Raw genomic sequence first — 24,284 nt, forward strand, 5'->3', positions numbered from 1 at the left:
GCAACAAACTGTCCTGCATCCATGATCTCTTTATCCCTAGCTACTTCAAACCACTTCCCATCACTGAAACTTGTCTATTCACTGAGGACCCCACCTCTCCTATGGCTCTCTCTGCAAGGGGCTTGTCCTTCTCCCACACATAGCGTTGGAATCCTTCTTTCTCTCCACTGCACTTTCTGGGTTATTCCCCCTGAACCTTCCCACTGCTTCTTAGAGGTCCACTCCATCCACCTTTCCTACCTGACCTACCTCCATTTGGCAATTATTTACCGCCCCCCTGGTCCCATCTCTCAATTCCTTGAGCAGTCATATTGACAATCTGTGTAACACAGTCCCTCCAAACCTCTCTACTTTTACTCCTTCTTCAGTCTCACCCATTGGACCTACTCTTTCTCCCACAGCAGTGGCCACTCCCTTGATCTTGCCATTTCCCATCTCTGAACTATCTTTAATAATTCACCTTTACCTCTCTCTGACCACCATCTGCTTTCTTTTAGCATCTCCCTGTCCCATGCAACTCCCCTCCCCTAAAGCTACTCTCACCAGGCACAACCTGGACATCATTGATCCTACCACTTTCTCTTCTTCCCTGCTCTCGCCTATATCCACATCACCACCCTTACTTGCCCTGATCAAGCTATCTCACTCTGCAATGTCACCCTTACCACTGCCCCTGACTCTGTTGTCCTGGCTGTTACTATCCACATTCTATGGCCCCGCTTCAACCAAGGCAGTCCAAACTTACCAGTTATATTTAAAAATGCTCCCATACAGTGGAATGGCTCAGGAGGCAGTTATGCTGCTGATTTCCCTCACTTCATGTCCATTCTATCCTCTTTCAGTTCTGTCCTATAACTCTCTAAACAGACCCACTTCAAGGCTCTCATTTCCTCCAAATTCTCCAACCGTCATCGCCTCTATACAACCTTCTATTCCCTTCGCTTCCTCCTACCCTCCTCTCTCCCTGCTGTTGACTTTGTTGCCCACATCACTTCCATAATTGAGTCCATACATCATGACATCACCTATCATCAGTCCCTTCTCGTCCCACACTCTCCCCACTCCCTATCCACCTTGCGCCCCCTATTCTCTTCTTTTGGGGATACTATCTACACCTGCCTCACAATTGCTGCCCCCTCTTGCTAGCCCATCTACCTCGGATGTCCTTGTCCTTCTAAAATCATCACCCTAACCCATCTGCCTTTCCTACAGAATTAAATTTAAATTTCTCACATTCACCTTCAAAGCCCTCAACCAGCCTTCCTCCCTACAATACCAACCTCATCTCTATCCACACCTGTCCCTCCACTTAGCAAATGACTGCTTCATTACTATCACACTGGTTACCTCTTCCCACTCCCACTTTCACGGCTTCATCTGGGCTGCTCCTTACCGTGGAATGATCTCCCACACCCTACCAGATTAATTTCTACTCTCCAAGGCTTCAATGCCTGCCCTTAAAACTCATTACTTATTCAAGCCTATCAGTCCATCTTCAAACTTGTTTGCCTCTGCTACCACCTACTTGGTGTCACCCTAATTGTGTCCTCCCCTTCCCTTTAGGATGTAAGCAGGACCCTCTTTTCTTGTGTTCGTCTTCTACTATTGCATCACCCTCTGTATCTCTAGGCCTGCTTCCCTAACCCGGTGTTCTTGAGCCCAGGCCTACTTCACGTTAGACATAACCATCACTCCTACTCACTGTCCTGTAATAACTTGATCTGCATTACCAAGTTATGTGTGTGTAATCTGTGAACTAGTAGATGTATAGTCTTTGTATAATTATGTTTAGTTTAATAATGTATTTTGTAATGTATTATGTATTGTTGCTGTCTGTGTATAGTATTCTAGAGTGAAGTACGGCACTGCCAAATTTCTGTGACATCTTATAAATTAAATAATAATTAAAGGACTGGCTGGCAAAGTTGCCCCAGTGAAATTTGTAAATTGCAACGATGCAAGATTTTCTATTGCTGCAATAAGCGACCATAGAAAATCTTTGTTTTCTACGCATGATAGTAAACATTTGGCACCTACCCATCCATCTTGGCTCTGGATTGCCCATTAGATACATTTGCACAAAAACAGACGCATACAAAATGGCATTTTCTCGAAAACTTTGTTGTTTCATAAATTACCTTTATTGTGTGCAAACAGTCATATGAAAACTTTGTCTGGCAGTGGGAAAGTGGGGTGGCAGGTCTCGTCCACTGCATGAGGTCTTTTCAATTGAGGGGAGTAAGGAGCGGCCTTGTGCTCAAGTAGAATTTGTTTCTCCCCCCCTCCTCTACATCCCCATCATTATATGGCCACACACCCCTTGTGACGTGGTTACATACCCGACCCTGTCTATCCCAATTTGTATTGCTTCACTAATATATATATCTATATATATATCTATATATATATATATATATATATATATATATATATAATATGGACAAAAGCATTTGGCCACACCTGTTAATTATTGAATTGAGGTGTTTCAATCAGATCCATTGCCAGGGGTGTATACAATCAAGCAGATAGCCATGCAGACTCCATTTGCAAATATTTGTGATACAAAACAGGTCGTTCTGAAGAGCTCAGTGCTTCAAGCGTGGTAGTGTGATGGGATGCCACCTTCGCAATAATGGTCGCTTATATGTATATCTAATATATAAATGCTTAGTGGTGTCTGTGTGTGTGTGAAAAAAAAAAACAAGTTGCAGCGCCACCTGCTGGGCGGAGTTATACACTGACCTACTAAATTCTTAGTGTGTGTGGGAAAAAAATTCAAAAAGGGCTGAAATTTGGTAGGGCTCAAACTCATTTTCGTGAGGTAATTTTACCTCATGAACACACATGTGTAGAGGCGTGCGTTAGTGTGTGTGGAAAAAACTATTTTCTCAGAAAGGGCTCATCCAATTGACCTAAAATTTGGTATACTGACATTATTTGACAAAAAAATTAAAATAGTCAAGTCAGTTAACTTCCATCATCCCCCCTTCCCCCCGTGGGAGGGGTAGTAAAGGCTAAATTTACGAGTGGAGGGGTCAAACTCATTTTCGTGAGGTAATTTTACCTCATGAACACACATTAAAAAGGCCGCTTGCGTCGGGAAGTAACGCTCTACCCCTGAGGAGGCCTGGGCTAGGCCCAAATGCATGACAAGAACCTTTTTAAGACCTTAAGTAGCTTGATTTGACTAGAATGCATGAGTATCATGCACGGGTTAACTTGTGTGTGTATATATATATATATATATATATATATATACACACATATCAGTTGTACTGCACTTGGTGAAATAAATATAAATAATTCTAAATAACTGACCTTGGTTTAAAATAATTGTCCTTTCTAATATCAGTTATGGCAAACCAATAATAAAATAACTTGTTAAGTTATATATTTAGGATTTGTTGCAGAAGCTCTTGTACCACACTGTGTGGTTTCAGAAATTAAGTTAGATGTTTGATTTATAATGAATAGGCTTGGAAGCAGCCAGAGGTGTAAATAGGTGTGGGCGGCAGAGGCAAGGGCCCAGGGTGCTGGCAAGATAAAGTGGAGATGGGGTGCAATACTGCTTGGGAAAAATTATTGGGTGGTGGAGGTGGCAGAACTAAACAATGAAAAAGCTTGACAAAAAGGTGGATCAACCTAAAAGTTTGCATTGGAAGATGTATATAAAAAACTGTGTCCAAGGCGTAAAAATCCCTACTTACACCTATGGGAGTGGCATCTCGCAGTCAGATCATATTTCTATAATTATCATTCTACCAAAATATAAAATTATCCCAACAGCCTTCGCGCACATCTTTATGGAGTTACTCACTACCGTTGACATGTGTAACAATAGCTTCTCCCCAGCTGACACTAAACTGTGGTCTTTGTGTAGATGAAGATATAGCCGACTGGGTTGCCTCAAAACAAAACGTGTTTGCAGAGGTCATAAATTGTGATTAGGTAGCACATAAAACATAGTTTCCCTTGAAACAGTTTATATATTTGCATTGGTGTTAGACGTGCTGTATATATCTTATTAGCATGGTTTAACAAGACTTTATATTGAACAGTCATAGTTTATATTATTCTTCCTGAAATTCAAATACTTACATTTGGCATTGAATTAATTTATGAATAATTGGAACTGAAAGTACACACATTTTCATCATGGATGGGTGAAGGATACATTTCTTCTAACCAATCCAAAAATGAAGGCATCAGGAGAACTGCTGACATCTGTTTATCTGTTTATAGCAATGACAAGAGAACTCATATTAATTCTTGTTCAAAATGCCATACGAAGGAAAGCATTAGTGCAAACAAGAATCAAATTTGAATTGTAGATCATGTGTTAGCCATCTGTGAGAACGGATGGTGTTGAGGAATTAATGTGTTAATGAAATCACAATAATTTCTCAGAAGCAATGAACGGGAATTGTGAAATTATGGTTTGAAAATTAGGTGGTGATTACTAATAGAAAATGCCTATTGGTATTTGAATAGTGTTTCAAGAAATCTTGAATGATAAATCAGTGGCAGTTTTATTGTGTTACCTTAAAAGATGTAGGAACCCCCCAGATGGGAGTGTTGGCAGCAGTGGAGTATACCTAAACACAGATATCTTCCATGGGACATACTTTTCAGCCAGGTACACTGTGCTACTGCGAAGTCCCCTGGTCACATTGGGAGAAATATTGCGGAATAAGGTTTCCTACTCCTTTTCCAGAGATCCTCACCTAAAAGTTAAAGAGTAATTCCACTCAAAAACTATTTTACCTAATTAAAAACACTCGTTCTATATACTACAACTTACTGGAATAACTGTTATTCTCAACCTATCTGTGAAATGGCACCAACAATGTGTTTGCCAATTTTTTCCTGTCCCATTAAATCCAGTGATGTACACTTATGTATTTATAATTTGCCATTCACCCAGTCTGTTGGGATCCCCAAAGCTTCATTGGTCCTACACCAGTCTCTTGTACAGTAGTTCCTTCTGCTTACGTGATTCAAACAGGCAGTTTTCAATGCCCCTCCTTCAGGGCCATCTTAACAACATTATGGGCTCCCAGGCAAAGCAGTGCACCAGGGCCCCTATATATATATATATATATATATATATATATATATATATATATATATATATATGGATATAGTTGTATAGAGATAGAGATAGATAGATGTACTTGCTCAGTGAAGGTTTTTTTTGCAGGTTTTTTCTTTTGCAGGATTATTTATTCTAATTAAGAGCCCTGCCTATGGGGCCCCCTTGCCCGTGGGGCCCCCGGGCACATGCCCATCGTGCCCAATGGAAAAGATGGCCCTGTCCTCCTTGAAGGGAAGCATAATTTGCATTTCCAAACAGCTCAGACAAGCAAGACTAGGGTGCTGGAGACCAACATGAGACCACTGGAGGCTTTGGGGACCCAGTGGATCAGACTAATGGCTCACTATAGCAAAATAAGACATCAGATTTAATGTACATAACAATCCGCACCCAATAATAGATTTTAAGTTTTGAGAACAGTAAAGTTATTGAAGAGATATAGGTGTTTGAGACACCCAGCTTCTGTCTAAACTGTTCATTTAAAAATATATAATGCTCATACTTTTTAATGGTAGTCTAAAGCATTTTAACATTTAAATGTTTTATTCTTTCCCCCAGTTACTTAATCTATTAATTTGTGAGCTCCAGAATGCCAGTTTTAGACTTTAAGAAGGAGTTATAATAATATGTTCTCCAGTGTATCAGGTTTTCGGGCTTGGCAAGAAAAGTATTTTCTTACTGGTATGTCAAATTTGAAAGTGTATTTTAAAATATTACATGGTATGAAGATCTTCATTTTGCTGAATAAATCAGCAATACCCCCATGTCTGAAGGACACGTGATTCGAAAGTTCCTGTTTGGTAACGTCTTGCAAATTTTTTGTAATTCCGATGCTATTTTTAATAATAATTCCAAGCCAAGTGTTTTACTATAAATTTATTTTTCTTAAAATAGAAGTAAACCCTACTTATGAAATGGTTTGTTTTACTACACACTTTTTGCTTTCATTCAGATGAGAGCTCCTTCATATAGAAGCTTAGAAATATATAAGAATATCAAAGCAAGTTTGTATTAGCACATGGTAACCTGTTGATATGAATCAATAGACGTAGGATGAAGACATAAAATAAAAATCAACTGACACATTTGGTAAGAGCGCTTATATAAAACACTGTACACAGTTTATGTTCTGTTTTCCAACAACAGATATAATCTTTTTTCACTCTTGTAATTGAATTAGCTATAGCTTTGCTGTCCTCGTTATATACTCATGCGTTCTTAACTTGTTAAATGTCTCCTTTTATTTTAGGTATGTGATTGGTGTAAACATATACGACATACTAAAGAATATCTGGACTTTGGGGATGGGGAACGAAGGCTTCAGTTCTGCAGTGCAAAGTGTCTAAATCAATACAAAATGGACATTTTTTACAAAGAAACACAAGCCAACCTTCCTGCTGGACTGTGCAACGCATTACATCCTCCAGTTGACAATAAAGCAGAAGGCACAGGGGTACAGCTGCTAACTCCAGATTCCTGGAATATACCGTTGACAGATGCTCGTAGAATGGTTCCATCCCCAGTGTCTGCAGCTGGCCATATGCAAGGTCCTGGATCATCAGCCTCAACTACTGCCTCTCCGTCTGATATTGCCAACAGTGCAGCTACTAAAATTCCTACGCCAGTTCCCAAATCCATTCCCATGAATGAAAGTTCAAATATTACCCAAGTTCCAGTCCCACCACCTGCCAGTATTGTGCCTCCCATGGGCATGCCACCAAGGAGTCCTCCCATGATTATGACAAACAGAGGACCAGTTCCTCTGCCCATATTCATGGAACATCAAATGATACAACAAATACGTCCACCCTTTTTACGAGGCCACCATGGCTCAAATCCTAACAGTCCTTTGTCCAATCCACTTATTCCTGGTATGGGCCCACCACCAGGTGGACCCAGAGTTATGGGTCCTACATCTAGTCCTATGCACAGACCAATGTTATCACCTCATATTCACCCACCAACTACACCTACAATGCCAGGCAATCCACCAGGACTGCTTCCACCACATACACCTGGAGGTCCTTTACCTAGTCTTCCTTTCCCTCCCATGGGCATGATGCCAAATGGTCCTATGCATATGCCACAGATGTTAAATTTTGGATTACCATCTCTTGCCCCTTTAGTGCCACCACCCACCCTTTTAGTGCCATACCCTGTTATTGTTCCCTTACCAGTTCCAATACCTATTCCCATACCGATTCCCCATGTTGTGGATTCCAAACCCCCAAAGGACTTTTCCAGTAATGGTGAAAGCATCATTCCAAGCTCATCCAGTGAGACTGTGGGAGCAAAGCAAAAGGATAACTCTTTGCTCCCAAGGGATTCTAAACAAAGGTCTTTAAAGACTTCTGACTCTTTACCTGGTGGTTCAGGGCACTCTTCTCACCAGGCTCCAGTGGTTCAGGAACATATGAAAACTGAAGTAGTGGATTTGACAATGAGGACAGCCAGCCCGGTAAATAGTAAACTTAACATCCCTAATACACTTCAGTTCTCACAGGATGGAGTCATAGATTTAACTGTGGCACACAGGTCTAGACTCCACAACGTAATTCATAAAGCTATTAAGCCTCATCTAAAACTTGAATCTGAACCTATCAGTGTTGTAAACTTGGCTTTTGGTAATTCAGATAGAACCAACTGTAATGACTGTATGGACAGTACTAGCCCAGTGGAAACAAAAATATACCCACCCAATGACTCTAATTTTTGTGGTCCAAACTCTAGGGCTCCCAGCACCCCCGGACTCGAAAGCAGTGCAGCAGTTTGCAATGTCATTGTAAATGGTACAAAAAGCACAGATGGATCTAAAAACTCTGAGAAATCACATGAGCAAAGAAAGACATTGCTAGATAAGGAGCCAGTAGTAAGCGAGTTGGAATCTGTTAAAGAAAACAACTGTGCTTCAAATTGCCACTCAGAGATAGAAGCCAGCAAGAAGAGTCTTGTGGAAGAGTCCTTGACAGCTGGGGACAAACAAGATCCAAATCTTAACAACCCTGCAGATGAGGACCATGCTTATGCTTTGAGGATGTTGCCTAAAACAGGCTGTGTTATCCAGCCTGTGCCAAAACCAGCAGAAAAGACTGCAATAACACCATGTGTAATCTCAACTCCGATTCTCACCACAGGGACAGAGGATTTGGAGCCACCACTCAAAAGGAGGTGCCTCCGTATTAGAAATCAAAATAAATAAAGGTTTGTGTAAATATCATTCTGTCCATACAATTATAAATTTAGTATTTGTTGGATATAGGCTGTAATTAAATAGATGGAAAAAAACTGAAGACGGGATGATTTCTTCATCTGCTGAGTAATTTTTTAGATTCCAGCTAGATATTTTAAAAAATAAATTTTTAGCCATTTAAACAAATTGTGCAATTAGTAGATAACCATTTTTCGTTCTTGTGCTTTCATTTAGTAATAACAATACTACACCAATAGTGAATATTTGAACTTACTGGTCATTTAATTTTAACATTTTCAGAGTAATACAATTTTTGTTAACTAATTTAACATTTTATCTGTTATTGCATAGGTATATTTCCTCAAAGTAAGCAATCTATACATTTTATTATAAAGTTTTGGTGAACTCATTATAGCCAAATGAACGAAAAAAAAGCACTACAACAATTACAATTGTTTTTAAACTTAAAACCAATGCAAACTCTGTACATGTAGTAGAAGACCAAGAACTAGTACCTTTTTTCAGGCACTGCCATTTTTTACTCCCCGCATGTGCAGAAGCAGTGGAGCCATTGGGTAGTCAATTGGGTGTGTAAACTGAAAGCTGATTGTATTGTGATGCTAGCTTCACCCCTATATACCATTTGAGAAAACAAAGGTCTCTAACTCTGCTTCTGTTACAGTGGCTATTGTGAGGTAATTAAGAGGGGTCCCATGGGAGGGCCAACACATGACCTCTACCTGAAGTACAGGGTACAAAATATACAGAATATGTCCTTCTTTCACTGTCATGCAAGACTCCAGGATGAGCCATTAGGCAGCTACACAACTTGTGTTCATGTAGATGACTGTCTATATATAATGGACACTACCAACCTGACCTATTCATGATTACCCATGTATTACACTATATTATATTTATAAAATGGTAGTTTGTGCATGACATGACATTCCAAAACTTGTTATATATGGAAACATGTTTTCGTTTGCTCTTGCATAAAAGCAACATCGTATGCACACACGTCTTTGTTGCAGCAGGGTACATATAACAACCACCTGAAACTAAGAATCGCACATATTATGTTTACATTTGTTCTTAATCTATCCCATGAGGAACCTCTTAAGGAATTTATTATTTTGGGTTGCAGTGGGGTGTGTCCACTTTGCATAAACTAAAAACATTGATGCTGCACTCAACAAATACACAATTAATGCTGTTCTAACTACTGTATTCAAATCAGAGAATGTTAGTTCCACATATTGCAATATATGTTAATCTGTCCAATTTACTCCCTTTGTGGCCAGTCCCACACTAAATTTAACCATGATTTCCTTCTGAACTGTAACATGATCATTGTTATGCTTTTCATCTGGGTTGAGGCTTACCTGCACACAGTTTTTAAAGGCAAGACCTCCCCAAGCAATAGCAGCTAATAGACCCCTAGGGACTCACCTGGCACAAGTTGTCATTAATTATTATAAAGAACTATAAATGGGGGGCATTTGAGCTGGGACTTACACTGTGTAAGCAAAAAGATCCTCTGCACTTACCACATGCACACTGGGATGCAAGATTGATGTGCTTGCATTGAATATACAAAAAAACACGTGGCCACGACCCTTCTCAATTTTCCAATTCCCCAACTTTAAAATATGACCAGAGCCTAAGCTGAGAGTTTCTCGTAAAATTAGAGACGGTTGGCAAGCAAGTTCTTTTTGTTTTTTATCCTGTTTTTTTTATATTAATAATATTACTACAGCTACAATTTTATTATTAGCAGAAAATTTAAATGATATCAATTTGCCTTATTGCGGGATATATTGTTTCAAACAGTTGTATGTTTGCCAGCTGCGTGGGGGAAGGGGGGTCAATACTCTTTACTGCAGACCCCTTAGTTTGTTCATTTAGCTGTCCTACAGTAAAGCTCCTGCTTATGGTAATTTTTCCTGTTGAACCATAAACCTGGCAGTTTCGTTTGGATTCTCCTGCATTAAATGAGAAGGGTAGACTATCAATTGTAGATATCTGTTATATCAAAGGCATCTGTACTGGAGACTGTACTAGGTAAGAACATATGATTGACAAATTGCTCACTTTAACATAGGTTGCTAAGCCTCAACACATAAGCCAAAAAAAAGAATTGTTCGCTATTACTTTTGCTAAATGCACTGTCACTTCCTTCTGTGTTATTCATCAAAGCCTTTATATATAATTACTCTCCTAATAAATCCTTGGGCACTGGGTATATGTAGTCCAGAAGCATTTATTTAATTCATTAAATGGATTAGAAAAGAAGGCCCTGTGCAACTGTAGAAAAGAGTAGTGTGCTCTTTTAAAGGGTTCGCTGTTTTATTTACACTTTTCCTTTATATCATATATAAAGATTTGTTTCATTGTGTTGCCATTGGACACAACACAAAGAAGCTATGTATACAACTTAATGCACAGAACAGAGCTGAGCTGTGCCATATCCAAGGGAATTGTGGAAGAAGTCTGCCTGGTAGGTAAAATGGCATTGGTGAAAACACAGCAGGAATAATGATGAGATGATATATTTTACAGGAGAGTGTGAACAAACCAACACATTATTTCTAAAAGTGACAAATCCATGTAAGTCACAAATGTAAAATAAGAGTGTACTTTACCTTTTGTAAGTATATTTATGAAATTAAAAGATAATTTGTTCATGCATGTTTATTATGCTGTGCTGCCATCTTGTGACCGGTTTTAGATAAGTTTGTATATCTGTCATCTCTGTAAAATGTCTAGAACAATCAGCGACTGATTGCTATAGTCTTCCTGATGTACAGTTATGTAGAAGTTTCGGTATGTTATAAAAAACAATCCAATATATGTCGGTTAAGCTGGGTACACACTACAGGATTTTTGTTCAATAATTGGACAAATCAGCCGACATCCTACCGTTTGGTCAGATATCGCGTGAGTGTGTATAGTGACACGATGATCTAAAGTCGTCCCAAAGTGCCGATCATCGTTTCATTTGGTTGGTCGTACTGTTTAATATTTTCCGACCAACCACCGACCGATCATGTAGTGTGTATGCACTCATGCTGACGATCTCCATAGAGTTTACAGAGTCGGGCTCTTTTCAGCCAATGTTAGCACTGAATGTCAGAGTGAATAAATGTAGAGAGTGCTGTGGAAGGAATAATTCATTTGTTCGTTCTGAGACAGAATATATCGTTTCTAAGTCACAGATGCTAACGAAATTCGTTAGGACATGTGGATAGCTATAACAAGGCGGTTTTAATCAGTGTGACAATGTGACAGTAGTGAATGAATGAATATTGTGCCGTCATTCTCTGGACTAGAGGACCAGATAAAGGACCAGATGAAGAGTACAGATCTGAAGGTAGATCGTGTCAGTGTGTATGCATGAATCGCCAGACTGATCGGACCTTCAGTCGTAGGTATACGACTATAGGTATTGAGATAGCACGTCGGTCAGAAAAATTCTTTAGTGTGTACCAAGCTTTACACACATATAGTTAAACAATTTAGATGTCATATAGTGCTTTCTAGCATGTTCTATTCTATATTTTCTCAGTCACATTGTAGTGGTTGCTATATACCAAATCTTAGGATTTACAATAGTACACTATGTGCAAAGTTGTGGATCAAGGAATTTTAAATGAAGTGAAAGGGTACATGCAGAAAGAACTTGATGCAGAGATGTATGTATTCCCGATTGCATAGCATAAATTGCTCTGCACATGCCCATAAAGCAAACCGCAAGTACCTATGCCGATGCAGAGTTGCATGCATCCACAATTGTGCCTGCTTTTGCCTGAACCGTTCAGACTGAATGGTGTGACTAACATAGGTCGAGTACAATAAAGAAGTGATTAGAAGCCAATGCACACCTGAACATGACAAACTGCTGTCTACTAGTAAAAATAAAAAGAAATGAAGTCATGGTTCAGTCAGACGAAATATTTCAAAACAGCATGAGGTTTAAGCTATCTTGCCAGTCAGAATGTTAAAAAAAAAAAAAAAATGAAAAAATCTCTTCCTTCCATTTTTTAAAAGCCCAGTGCTACTTATCATCATCAGCTATTTATATAGCGCCACTAATTCCGCAGCGATGTACAGAGAACTCATTCACATCGGTAAGCCTCATTGGAGCTTACATTCTAAATTCCTAAACACACACACACACACTAGGGTCAATTTTGATAGCAGCCAATTAAGCTACTAGTATGTTTTTGGAGTGTGGGAGGAAACCGGAGCACCCGGAGGAAACCGACGCAAACATGAGAAGAACGTACAAATTCCAGACAGATAAGGCCATGGTCGGGAATCAAACTCATGACCCAAGTGCTGTGAGGCAGAAGTGCTTACCACTAAGCCATCGTGATGGCATGGGTCCCCTAGCGTGTGCCGAAAAAAGATTGAGTCCTGCGCCTAGAGAGTACAGGCCCAGTGCTGAGTAGCTGCTCCTAATTGACTGACTGGCTAATAAACTAACAGGAGATTAACTAATATTGCGTCGGGTGCTCCTTGATGGATAAAAAAGAGATACTCCTGAATTATGAATTTGTATGAGGTGTACAGTTGTATTCATTGGCTGTTTTCATCCAATACATGCTGCAATTTGGCGACAACCTGGTTATGTAAATGTCCCTGTGTAGGAGCAGTTTAAGGCAAAAGATTTAAATCAGGCATGTCAAGCAGGGCCGGATTAAGGGAATGGAGGCCCATGGGCTAAGGGGGCCTCCATTCCCCCGTGAGGGCCCCCCCGTGATCCGAGCCGCCCCCGAGGCACTTACCTCCTTCTCCTGGCATTGCAGTCCTTCCCCGGCGCGCTGTACGCGTTTTACTGAGGAGATCTCGTGAGAGTGAGACTCACAAGATCTCCTCAGTAAGGAGACTACAGCGCGCTGTGGAAGGACTGCAGTGAAAGTGCTCAGCAGCATTGATCGCGCCGGGGGCGTCACCGCCCCCGACCGATCAATAATGCTGCTGAGCACTTTCAAGGGCCCCCTGGATGCCCGAGGCCCCTGGGCTGTAGCCCAGTTAGCCCTAGGGTTAATCCAGCCCTGATGTCAAGGTAGGGCTGATAAACAAGGGAGAATGTACGAGCAGAGGGATTAAGATAGTCATGCCCCACTTTCCATACATCCACATTACTTAGAATAGGTATCCAGTCTATTGGATACAGCAGAATACCTGCCAGATGAATGGAGTGACTGACAGCAGTACTAGAGGAGTTACAGGTGATTGAAGTTACATACTCTCCTTCTCCAATACCTCCTTTGGTTCTGCTGTCAGTCACTGCATTCCTCATATAGCATAAAGAAGTTCACTGTGATTGGTCTGTGTCACCATGCACTTCCTCCTGCAATCACTGATTGAGGAAAGCAGTGCCAGATATAGATGTTGCAAGGGGGAACTCTGGTGTCACAGGGGGTAGGAACGTCTATGTATATGTTACGGCAAATTTGAGAAATGTAGCCTTTGAGTATATTAAACTGGTGATTCTGATATTAGTCAGTCCCCTTTATCACTAGTAATAAAGTAATGATGCATGCTCCCCCAAAAAATTCTCAGCAAACTGCTAAATGAAAATGGCAATGTTTCATCTAAAACAAGCGCTAGGCAATATTTGCCCAATTAAATCCTCCTGTTTACACCAGAGCAGTTGGCTATCTAGTGAATGTGTGCTCACCTGTTTGGGTTACCTGCTTCATCACAGGATCAGTGAGTGTAATATACACTATATGGACAAAAGTATTTGGCCACACCTGTTAATTGAATTGAGGTGTTTCAATCAGACCTGTTGCCAGAGGTGTATAAAGTCAAGCACCTAGCAATGCAGTCTCCATTTGCAAACATTTGTGATACAAAATGGGTCATTCTGAAGAGCTCAGTAACGTCAAGCAGTTTGGTAAATTTTATCCATGCTGGATATTCCACGGTCAACTGTAAGTGATATAATTAGAAAGTGGAAGCATTTAGGAACAACAGCAACTCAGCCACGAAGCGGAAGTCCACGTAAAATCACAGAGCGGGGTCAACGACTGCTAAGGCGTATGGTGTGTAAAAGCCGCCAATGCTCTGCTGATTCCATAACTGGAGTTCCGAACTTCCACTGGCATTAATGTAAGCACAAAAACTGTGTGCCAGGATCTTAATGGAATGGGTTTCCATGGCCGAGCATCTGCATGCAAGCCTCACATCACCAAAACTAATGCCAAGTGTCGTATGGAGCGGTGTAAAGTACACAGACACTGGACTGTGGAGCAGTGGTAACGTGTTCTGTAGAGTGGCGAATCACGCTTCTCTGTTTGGCAGACAGATGGGCAAATCTGGGTTTGGCGGATGCCGGGAGAACGTTACCTGTCTGACTGCATTATGCCAACTGTGACGTTTGGTGGAGGAAGGATAATGGTATGGGACTGTTATTCAGGGTTTGGCTAGGCCCCTTATCTCCAGTGAAGGGCAATCTTAATGCTTCAGCATACCAAGTCATTTTGGACAATGCTATGCTTCCAACTTTGTGACAACAGTTTGGGAAAGGCCCTTTTCTATTCCAACATGGCTGTACCCCAGTGCACAAAGCAAGGACTACAAAGACATGGTTTGATGAGTTTGGTGTGGAAGAACTTGACTGGCCCACACAGATCCCTGACCTCAACACCATTGAACAACTTTGGGATGAGCTGAAACGGAGATGGCGAGCCAGGCCTTCTCGTCCAACATCAGTGCCTGACCTCATAAATGCTCTACAGAATGAATGGGCACAAATTAACACAGAAACACTCCAACATCTTGTGGAAAGCCTTCCAAGCAGAGTGGAAGCTGTTATCCCTGCAAAGGGGGACTAACTCCTTATTATGGTATATCTATTTGAATACAATGTCATTACAGTCCCTGTTGGTGTAATGGTCATGCGTCCAAATACTTTTGTCCATATAGTGTATATTAGGGACAGTGGTGACTTTAGGGTCAGTGATCTTTGTACTGAATACATGCAAATATGATGTATGGAAATCACATTCCCAAACACAACAGAAATGCATTTACAGCTTTCCTATAGTGAAATTTGAGTATTATTGTTTACATTAGCCTAAAGTATAGCTTCTCATGTCTCTACTATGGAAGCAGGCAAGGCTATTTGTGCAACCTTATTCCTACAAGTTGGCCTCTTATCTGCTCATGTTATGGGAATAGGTAGTATTCTCTTGAGTTTGATTGAAATAGCAATAACCAATTAATACCTAATGTATGTATTTTATAACAATGTAAGTGAACATTGTTGCTGATGATTTTAAACAAAGACGTTGGTATAACATAAGAAGTTCTGACAGCGCTGGATACAATGAACAAGAAGGGTTAATACTAAAACAAAGTGAATAACAAAAATAGTAAATATTATAACATCCAATCATTTAATGGATCAATAAAAAGCAGAAATACAATAACATAAATTATAACAAATTGCAAGAGACCAGTCTCATACACATAACTAAATTCAAAAAGGAAAATGAAATATATGATCCTTAAAAAATATATAACCCCTATTTTTGTGGGTGTTAAAAAATAAAAAAGATAAGGTAAGTATTCCCAGATGGTATTGGAAAGGGAAAAAAAAGAAAATCTTAGTCCAAATGGAATTATATTATTATCTTGTGTGGCTGGGTCACCACTGCCGTATATGCTGATTGAGTAACTCTTGGTAATTAACGGCATCCATTAAATGATTGGATGTTATAATATTTACTATTTTTGTTATTCACTTTGTTTTAATATTAACCCCTCTTGTTCATTGTATCCAGCGTTGTCAGAACTTCTTGTGTTATACTATATTCTGTGTTTAATGTTTGGTATTTACCCTTATCTCTGATTCAGCTGCTCTTACCTCCATTTGCTTTCCCATAGCCTAGCGCAGGATTTTGTTGTTGTTGTTGTTAAAGACGTTGGTATGTTTTAAAACCATGTGACCTCCAATCAAAGATAACATTGCTTTATTTAAAGTGAACAATTTATTGGACACATTGAGGATAGAGTAGAAGCTATAAAACTTCAGTCTGCATGCTGCATACACTAATGGTCCAAAAATAATATTCGTATAAAACCATTTTTATTTACATTTTTATTTATGTCAGCTTTCACTTAAATGTCATCATAAAAAGAATCAAATATTTTTTAAAGAGCATTTAAATAGGCTTTTTTTTTTATTACTTATTACTAGCTACGCATGTTATAGAATAATTGTAATTTGTGATTTTCTCTGTAAGACAGTTAATTTATATTTAGAAAAATACTATAATTTATACTTGGCTGATTCTGGCTATATGTCAGTGAGGGACAGCATGAAGTAGCTGTAGGGCCACAGAATGTAAGATATATACGGGTAGAACAAGCAGATAGTGCCCTGGTTGACTTCAAACCCATGGCTACAGTGCTGTGAAGCAGCAATGCTAACCATTGTGCAGTGCAACTTTGAGACACATTAATGAATGTGTCTCCCTGAAGCGAGGTCAAACTACATCTGCTTTCGTGACTGTTGTTTTTCACCTCCCATGTGTATGTAGCTTTAAATGAAAGAGACATAATGGAAGTTAATAATATATACAGTATTAATTAAAATATTACTTATTTTCATTTTATTCAGGAATGGAGGTTAGTGGAATACCCTGCACCTTAGTAAGAAGATCCTTTTCTTAGGCTCCCATTATTTTGAAGTGAAAAACCAGGACATCAAAGTGACCCGAAGTTTGCACAAGCTTTAAGTTCCACCCCATATCATTATAGGAGCCTATTCTCACTTATTCTCTTCTTTTCAGTGTATCAGGAGACTAAATTATTAAAAAGCAATATGACTTAAGGATTTCTCGTGGGAAGAAAGAGACTGTCCTGGGAAAACCAGGATACATGAAAGCTATACCCTTACTAACCCTTTCTAATTTTGAGCCTTCCCAATTCTGCCAACAGACGTATACCTCTTCTATCAGTAATAACCAAAATTTGATACTTGGGCCCAAATAGAAATAAATAGTATACTTGCTTACTTTTGGGGTGAAGATCAAGTGGGCAATTCACATCATCACAGCCACCCTCTCTACTCAATGCTCCGCTTTGTATCGCCAACGGTAAACCGAATGATAATATCATCATGGCCCTGCCCATTCTGCAAGACGATAGGGCAGGATTCAGGGGTTTCCAGGGCATTCTGGGAGAGTCGTTAAGTATGATAAATTGTCACACATAGGTTATACTGTGTAGTTATCAGCCACATTGTTAATATATCACCAGAAGTATAGGGATTCTAACACAATCGTTTTATTCCATATTAAATAAAGATTCAATCATAGCCATTTGTTAAAGACTGCAAAAGAATGTTTGCAATAAACTTATAGACGAGCAAGGATACAAACAATGTTAAACATCTTAAATTTTGTCATGAGAGGTTTTATATTTATGTGTTGGTATATAGTTGCTATATACTGCATCATCTTGCACTTTAACTTTAGTTTTTATTTAAGACGAAATATTAATTTTCAGATCTATATTTTTTAACATATGAATAGGAATGGTCATAGCTTATTTGCATGTTTTTTTTATCTGGTACTCTGTAATCATGTACATAGTATCGCCACGTCTTATTTCAGAAATAGCTGCATTTCTATACTACAGCATTATCCCATTCTGCATGCCAGCTACACAGATAATGAAGCAATTAAACTTAATTAACGTCTATTTAAAGAAGCTAGGCCATGCCAGTAAGAATAGTATTGTTCCAGAATAATAAATATTCTAAACGATTACAAACTAATTTACCATAGCAGATGCAAATCTTATTTTGATCAGAACGGCTTGCAAAACAATGTTTCCGCTGATCACTGAGGAAAAGGAACACTGAAATGTTTTCAATAGTGACTTCCGAGAAGCAGTTACGTAATTAAGTTGTCAGAATTAAGCACTTATTATGCTTTGACATTTAGACCTTTCTTGTAGTTGTAAGATACTAAAAAATAAAGTATTTACTTTTTAAAGTGTTTTTTTTTTTGCTTGATCTGAATCTATGCTGTTTGCTTGTCAGTGGTATTAAAATAATGTTTGGAATATTTTTCATAGTGATCTCCTATATAGAAGCAGTTTTACGTAGCTATGGATTTCATATATATCATCCCTGTTGTAATGTTATGTTTACGTTACTAATTACTGTAGTGCCATTGAGTAATTAAAGATGAACAAATCAGTTATCTGATGCAAAAATGAACCAAGTTTCTGCTGATTCTTTTCATTTTAATTTCTTGAGGAAACCCATTAACCACATTTACAGCACTGGCTCAAATTGGCATGTTAATTTGTAAGTTGCATTCTTGGTAAATTTATAACCAGATCAGGTTTGTATTTGACTTGCTGACATTCAAGTTATAAATACAGGTCTGCAAGTTGGATGAAACTGGTTAAAAGTACTGTATAGTATCACTAATTTCAGAGACATAGGGGTAAATTCAACTCATAATGTATGTATATTGGCAAAGGGGGTAGTTGAACAGTCATGCTATAGGTTTTTATATTTTTGGTAGTGTACCTACCCATAGAGCATGTATACATTTGCAACACATACTGCCATTACCACCATTTCACACAGCAGGACTTATATACATGTTAACTTGTCTGGAACACCTTACTCTCTGCATCCACCCACTAGGAATGGGCTGACAATGACAGCCCCTGGTTCCAGTATGTTAGAAAGGAACTATTAGAAACTCTTGCTATTCATCACTTCCACAATTCAAACTGTTTTATATAGAACTCCCACTTCTGTGTCCCATGCAACTCCCAGTATCCACATTATACGCGAGATCTAGAAACACCTGCTCTTAGTATGGTATGTATCAATGACATCTAAGCTTGTGTTAGAGCATGCTAAAAATGTAATGTACAGTAATACACATATGGCAGAGAAAACAAAAACTTTCATTGATAAGTAAACATAATAAAGAAATAATCACGCCTATAATAAATAGCACCTATTTCAATGAATATGAGATAGCACTAACTACATGAAACTAGCAAAGGGCAGAAAATTCTTATGTGTAGTTTTCCTATTTATGCTTCTTTGTTCCTATACAATCAAAATTAAATAAGTAGACTTTTATTCCAACATGTTACTGGAAGAAAATACTGACAAAATTTAAAATTAACTTAAATTATAAAAATAGTAATCCAGTATAACCTATTCATTGCATATACATGAACAGGTGCTTAAAAAGGTTGATACCTCTGTAGAATTCAGTATTTTATTATATTGTTTCTTTTTATACTTTCCTGCATTCCAAAGCCCTTTCTAGTATATTCAGATATTCACGTCACATGTCCTTATTTCCAGTGGAAGGTTTTTTGCATCTGTCATAGAGAGGTGGTAGCACAGTTGGCTGATGGATCAGATTGCTTAGTTAGTCAATCATGGGATCAATGCCTCATCTTGTGAGACTATGTCAGCCTAAATCTGTTTGCTGCCCAAATAGCTGTCAGAACTATAGGCTGCCATGAAAGTGCTACAACATCCACACCTGGATGGCCAAATTGGTTAGGTCCAGCCATTCAGTGGTCAGACTGACTGACAAATCCCATGGAGCCAAATCAAAGCAGTCTGTCATTGACCACACAGGCCCCGTACCAGTCATCCAATTGATTTTCATTCATTCACTGAGATTAATTGTGATCGGTGGAAGAGCACACAGTGATTTGTAAACAATTTTCTATAAATAAGCCAATCTGCCCCAAATAAATGTCCACCTGTGTCACCAGCTTTAGTCTGATAATACAGATTGTCTGGGTCTTTACACACTGTGAAAAGCAGTGTAAAGAGACCTCTAGTCTCATTAAGCAAACTATTCCTAATATACGTACTCTGTATTTTGTAGGACTGAAGGTTGACAGTGTTTTTTACTGTTAGATGTTCTTTAAACAAGAAATTGATATCTGCGAGACATATGGCAGCTTGAAATCAGACAGATGCCATCATTGTGCAATTATATCTATATGTGGCTTATTTACTGCAAACAAGATTCAATTTAAGATTGATTTCTAAAATATTTTATCTTTGTATTGGTAGTACCATTAAAAGCAAAACATAATCACTGAGACAAAAATAAAATAGAATTTGGACGTGTTTTGTCTGGGCTCCTAATTAGCCCTTAATTAGCCTGTAAGTCTTAAGTGCTAATTGGGAGCATAGATGAAATTGCGTTGGGAATATTTGCCTGCTGCTTCCATTGGATGAATGACTTGGAAAGGATGGGAACTCTGCTCTCAGGAAAGGGATACCATCATTACAATTCAGGTTTAGGAGTGGATGCAATGAATTGTTATAAGAGAAGCTGTTGTAAATTCATCTAATCTATGTCCATTACTTATATTAGATTTATTAAAATGTATTCAGAATACGCTACACTATATTGTTTTTTTCGATGCCTGGTGGTTACTGAGGTGGATGTTTCCTGATAAGGAAGAGATGCGAAAGATCTCTCATTGTCAATACAATAAGTCCTGATTCATGATTGCACATTGGTAAATTAAGCACGTTTGTTATTTGTTTTTTTTTTATCACTTAACTTTATATATAAAGTACTGCACTAGAAAGCACCTTTTGTATTTTATAATTATATATTAATATGTATATTAAAATTTAGAAGAATAATTAGATGCTCTTTGGACATTTGGGGGTATATTTACTAAGCTGTGGGTTTTAAAAAGTGGAGATGTTGCCTATAGCAACCAATCAGATTCTAGCTGTCATTTATTTAGTGTATTATATAATGACAGCTAGAAACTGATTGGTTGCTAGAGGCAACATCTCCACTTTTTCAAACCCGTAGATTAGTAAATATACCATTTGGAATGAAATAACTAATCGTGGCTACTGTGCATGATTCCCGTTCACCCTGAATTATAATATAGCTCATACCACTCCAAAATACCACCTATGATATTAAGATGTTGGTCAAATAAGGGACTACCCACACTGACTAATCTTTTCCAAGAAGACAAACTCAAGCCCGTCCTTCAATTGGATGATGATGGTTGTCTTTACGAACAGTTAGAATGGATCACATCCAATCTTACAATACGATTATAACCATAGATCATGATAGCTGAAAGAAAATTAGAAGGAGAGTCAGGAGGGCATCCAGGGGAGTAGCAATAGAAGAAAATGGATAAATAATGCTATACAGGTACTATCTTCTTATCTATCTTATCTCATTTCTGCTCACTGCTGGAGAAACTGCACCATGGTCCATATCTGGAGGCACTGTCCAATTATAACAACATCAATGAATTGTTGCTAATGAATATACCAATACTCCCATGTACTGTCTGCTAGGTTTTCCCTCACCTGGTAAATAATCCTATGGGGAAAGAATCAGCTAATCACCTATTTAATGCTGTTAGATGCACAATTGCAGCGGCATGAAAAAGTCCAATGGCTCCCCCAATATACATTTGAAAGGAGAACATGTGGAGAACACTTGGAATGGAATGCATCACATGGGAGGTTGATAATAGTAGTTATGCCACATAACTTTCCTGGTGTCCTTGTGCACTAAACTCAGTACTAAACATCACACCTTCAAACCTTCCGAGTCTGGATTAAGTTTGAATTAAATTTAAATATTTCACATACTTATGTCTCTTAAAAGTTTAAAATTCCTTTTATGAACACAGTATTTATTCCCTGGCCCATCCTCCTTCCATGATGAGCCTACATATCATATGAACCCACAGATATGGTGTCCCTCTGTCCTTTTCATTCACTTACAGTATTCTCCAGATCATATTCTTATTTGTTCTATATGTATACTAACTTCTATAAACATATGCCTACATAACATTATGCTATTGTCAATAAATTCAGTGGCACTGGTCATGTTGACCTGTTTTATCTCCTAAGATTATATATATATATATTGCTTGCTTGACTCCAAGTTATCCCATCCCCCATCCCTTAATCTCCTCCACTACTTCCTCCAAATTCTTTTCTGTACCAGTTCTCTCTCCTCTATCCTTACAATATATTGTAAACAATATTACTGAGATGTATATAGGTGGAAGAAAATTCTGCTGTTCCCTAGAAAGAGTTATATTAATGTAGTAATTTTTTATCTTGATAGAATAAAAAAGTAAAGTTGCCCACAACTTGGGATGACTTTGTTTAAAATTGTTAGATGAGATAAAAAAAATTACTCCTGGTCATTTATCACACAATGAATTGAAAAACATGTAAAAGGGTTGCTTTTAAATGAAACTTTAATGATCTTTCATTCTGCTTTATAATTAAAATGTTAACACTGTTTGATCATAAAGAAGCAATTTTCTGAGCCTACTCTAGATCCTAAGTAAGATATAGTCACATTGTTTATGAATTACATCATTTGGTTAAATTTGATCAAAACACTGTGTGTGGGTAGTGCCAGACTGATCTGCAACGTAGGAGCTGTGGTGTTCTGGATGGGACAGTTTTATAGAACATTGAATGTTATTTACTAAAATTGCAAATCAGCACTAAAACAATAGCAGTCAATTAGTCATTTGCTTTAATTGAATAACTTGTACTAGAAAAGAGAAAAGCCAATTGCTGAGTGATTGCTGTGGTATTAGTGCAGACTTGCACCTTTGAGCAATGTTAGTAAATAGCCCTAAATATATGTACCGTTCCCATTCAAGAATATATTTGGGCCGCTGATCTACCTGCAAATGCAGCCATTATTTGACTTATTTATCATGTGGTTTAGTGCACGGTCTGCTTTTATTTAGCCACTACTAACGTTCTTCTTTTCTTTGTTTTGTGTAGGATGCTGGCCAACAGGGTATCTTGCATGGGAAATGGGAGCAGCGCAATATATGTTACTTCACCAAACTACCAGCTGGTCCACTCCTAATTTTCGTCTGCCTGCCACTGCCTTTGCTGAACACAAAGTTCCTGCTGTCTCTACCCGTCGTGCGGTCATGCAAGAAAAGCCATGCCATCCATAGCTCATAGGATGCTGAGCATTCCTCTCCACTTTCCCCTACACCTGCAGTTGCTTTCGAAAAGAAGAAAGTGGACCAATCGATTACTTATCCCCTCAATGTCTGTAGAGTTTGGAAATGTATGACTGGAATTATGTGGACTTCTGCTTTTTCTTTTGTTTGTTTTAAAGAGACTGTTATGGTTTTGCTGCTACAATGAGAATTGTACTTTGCTACATAGGGTTTGGAACTGTTGAAAGGGTAAAGGTTTTGTATTGGAGTAGCAACACTTCAAAGTCATCTCTCTCTTACCCACAATGCACTTTTAATTGAAACGTTAAAAAAAAAAAAAGAAGAAATTTTAATGGCTAATAATGTACTTTTTTATTTTAACAAAGGCCACCTTTATGTCTAATGCCATATTTTCAGTGTTAGGCTTTATGGATTTTAATCCTTAAAGAGTGCAGTAGAAGGCAGCATGAATAGTTGATATTGTGGTTTCTTGTACAGGCTAGATGGCAAAAGAGATCTGTAAATGTTTATTCTACTCACATTTCTTTTAAAACTCCCCCTACACAGCACCCCAGTTGGGAACAGAGCAAAAGTGTTGAAGTAAAGACCAAAATTCCCCTAGGGTGTAACATAATCTAACAGGGGAGGGAAGAGATATTTGCTGAGCGTCATAAGAGATACAGGATGAAATTTCACCCTCCTAAGATTTCACTGATCCAGGAAGCCAGCGGGACAATCTCTCCACATACACACAGCCCTTTCATGATAATTGGAATAGTATGGGCTTGCCAATGACGGAATGGGGGAAAAGAGGAATTTTTTTTGTCCCTAGACACCCCTCTTCATGGAACCACAAACCCATTTTCCTGCCTGCTATTCTGTTTTCGTATTTGCTTATTCCTGTCTTGATGAAGAAAAATGTGCAATTCAGTCCTCAGTCACTGGTGTGAGGATATCACAGGGTAGAAGTAACATTAATGTAATTATGTGCACTTGTAC

The 24,284-nt window shown here is 38.5% G+C and overlaps 1 protein-coding gene across 2 annotated transcripts in view; it reads left to right on the plus strand.

Annotated features, from left to right (window-relative positions):
- Window positions 1-23,224, plus strand: part of SOBP (sine oculis binding protein homolog) — a 177,807-nt gene extending 154,583 nt beyond the window's left edge. For both annotated transcript variants that reach the window (XM_075202869.1, XM_075202870.1), the window contains 2 exons: window positions 6,345-8,296; window positions 23,116-23,224. In XM_075202869.1, the coding sequence (XP_075058970.1) occupies window positions 6,345-8,294 (1,950 nt within the window). In that variant the 3' untranslated portion in view covers window positions 8,295-8,296; window positions 23,116-23,224. The remainder of the gene's footprint in view (window positions 1-6,344; window positions 8,297-23,115) is intronic.
- Window positions 23,225-24,284: the final 1,060 nt, after the last annotated feature.

This window comes from Mixophyes fleayi, chromosome 3, assembly GCF_038048845.1.
Source record: "Mixophyes fleayi isolate aMixFle1 chromosome 3, aMixFle1.hap1, whole genome shotgun sequence".
Classification (NCBI taxonomy): Eukaryota; Metazoa; Chordata; class Amphibia; order Anura; family Limnodynastidae; genus Mixophyes; species Mixophyes fleayi.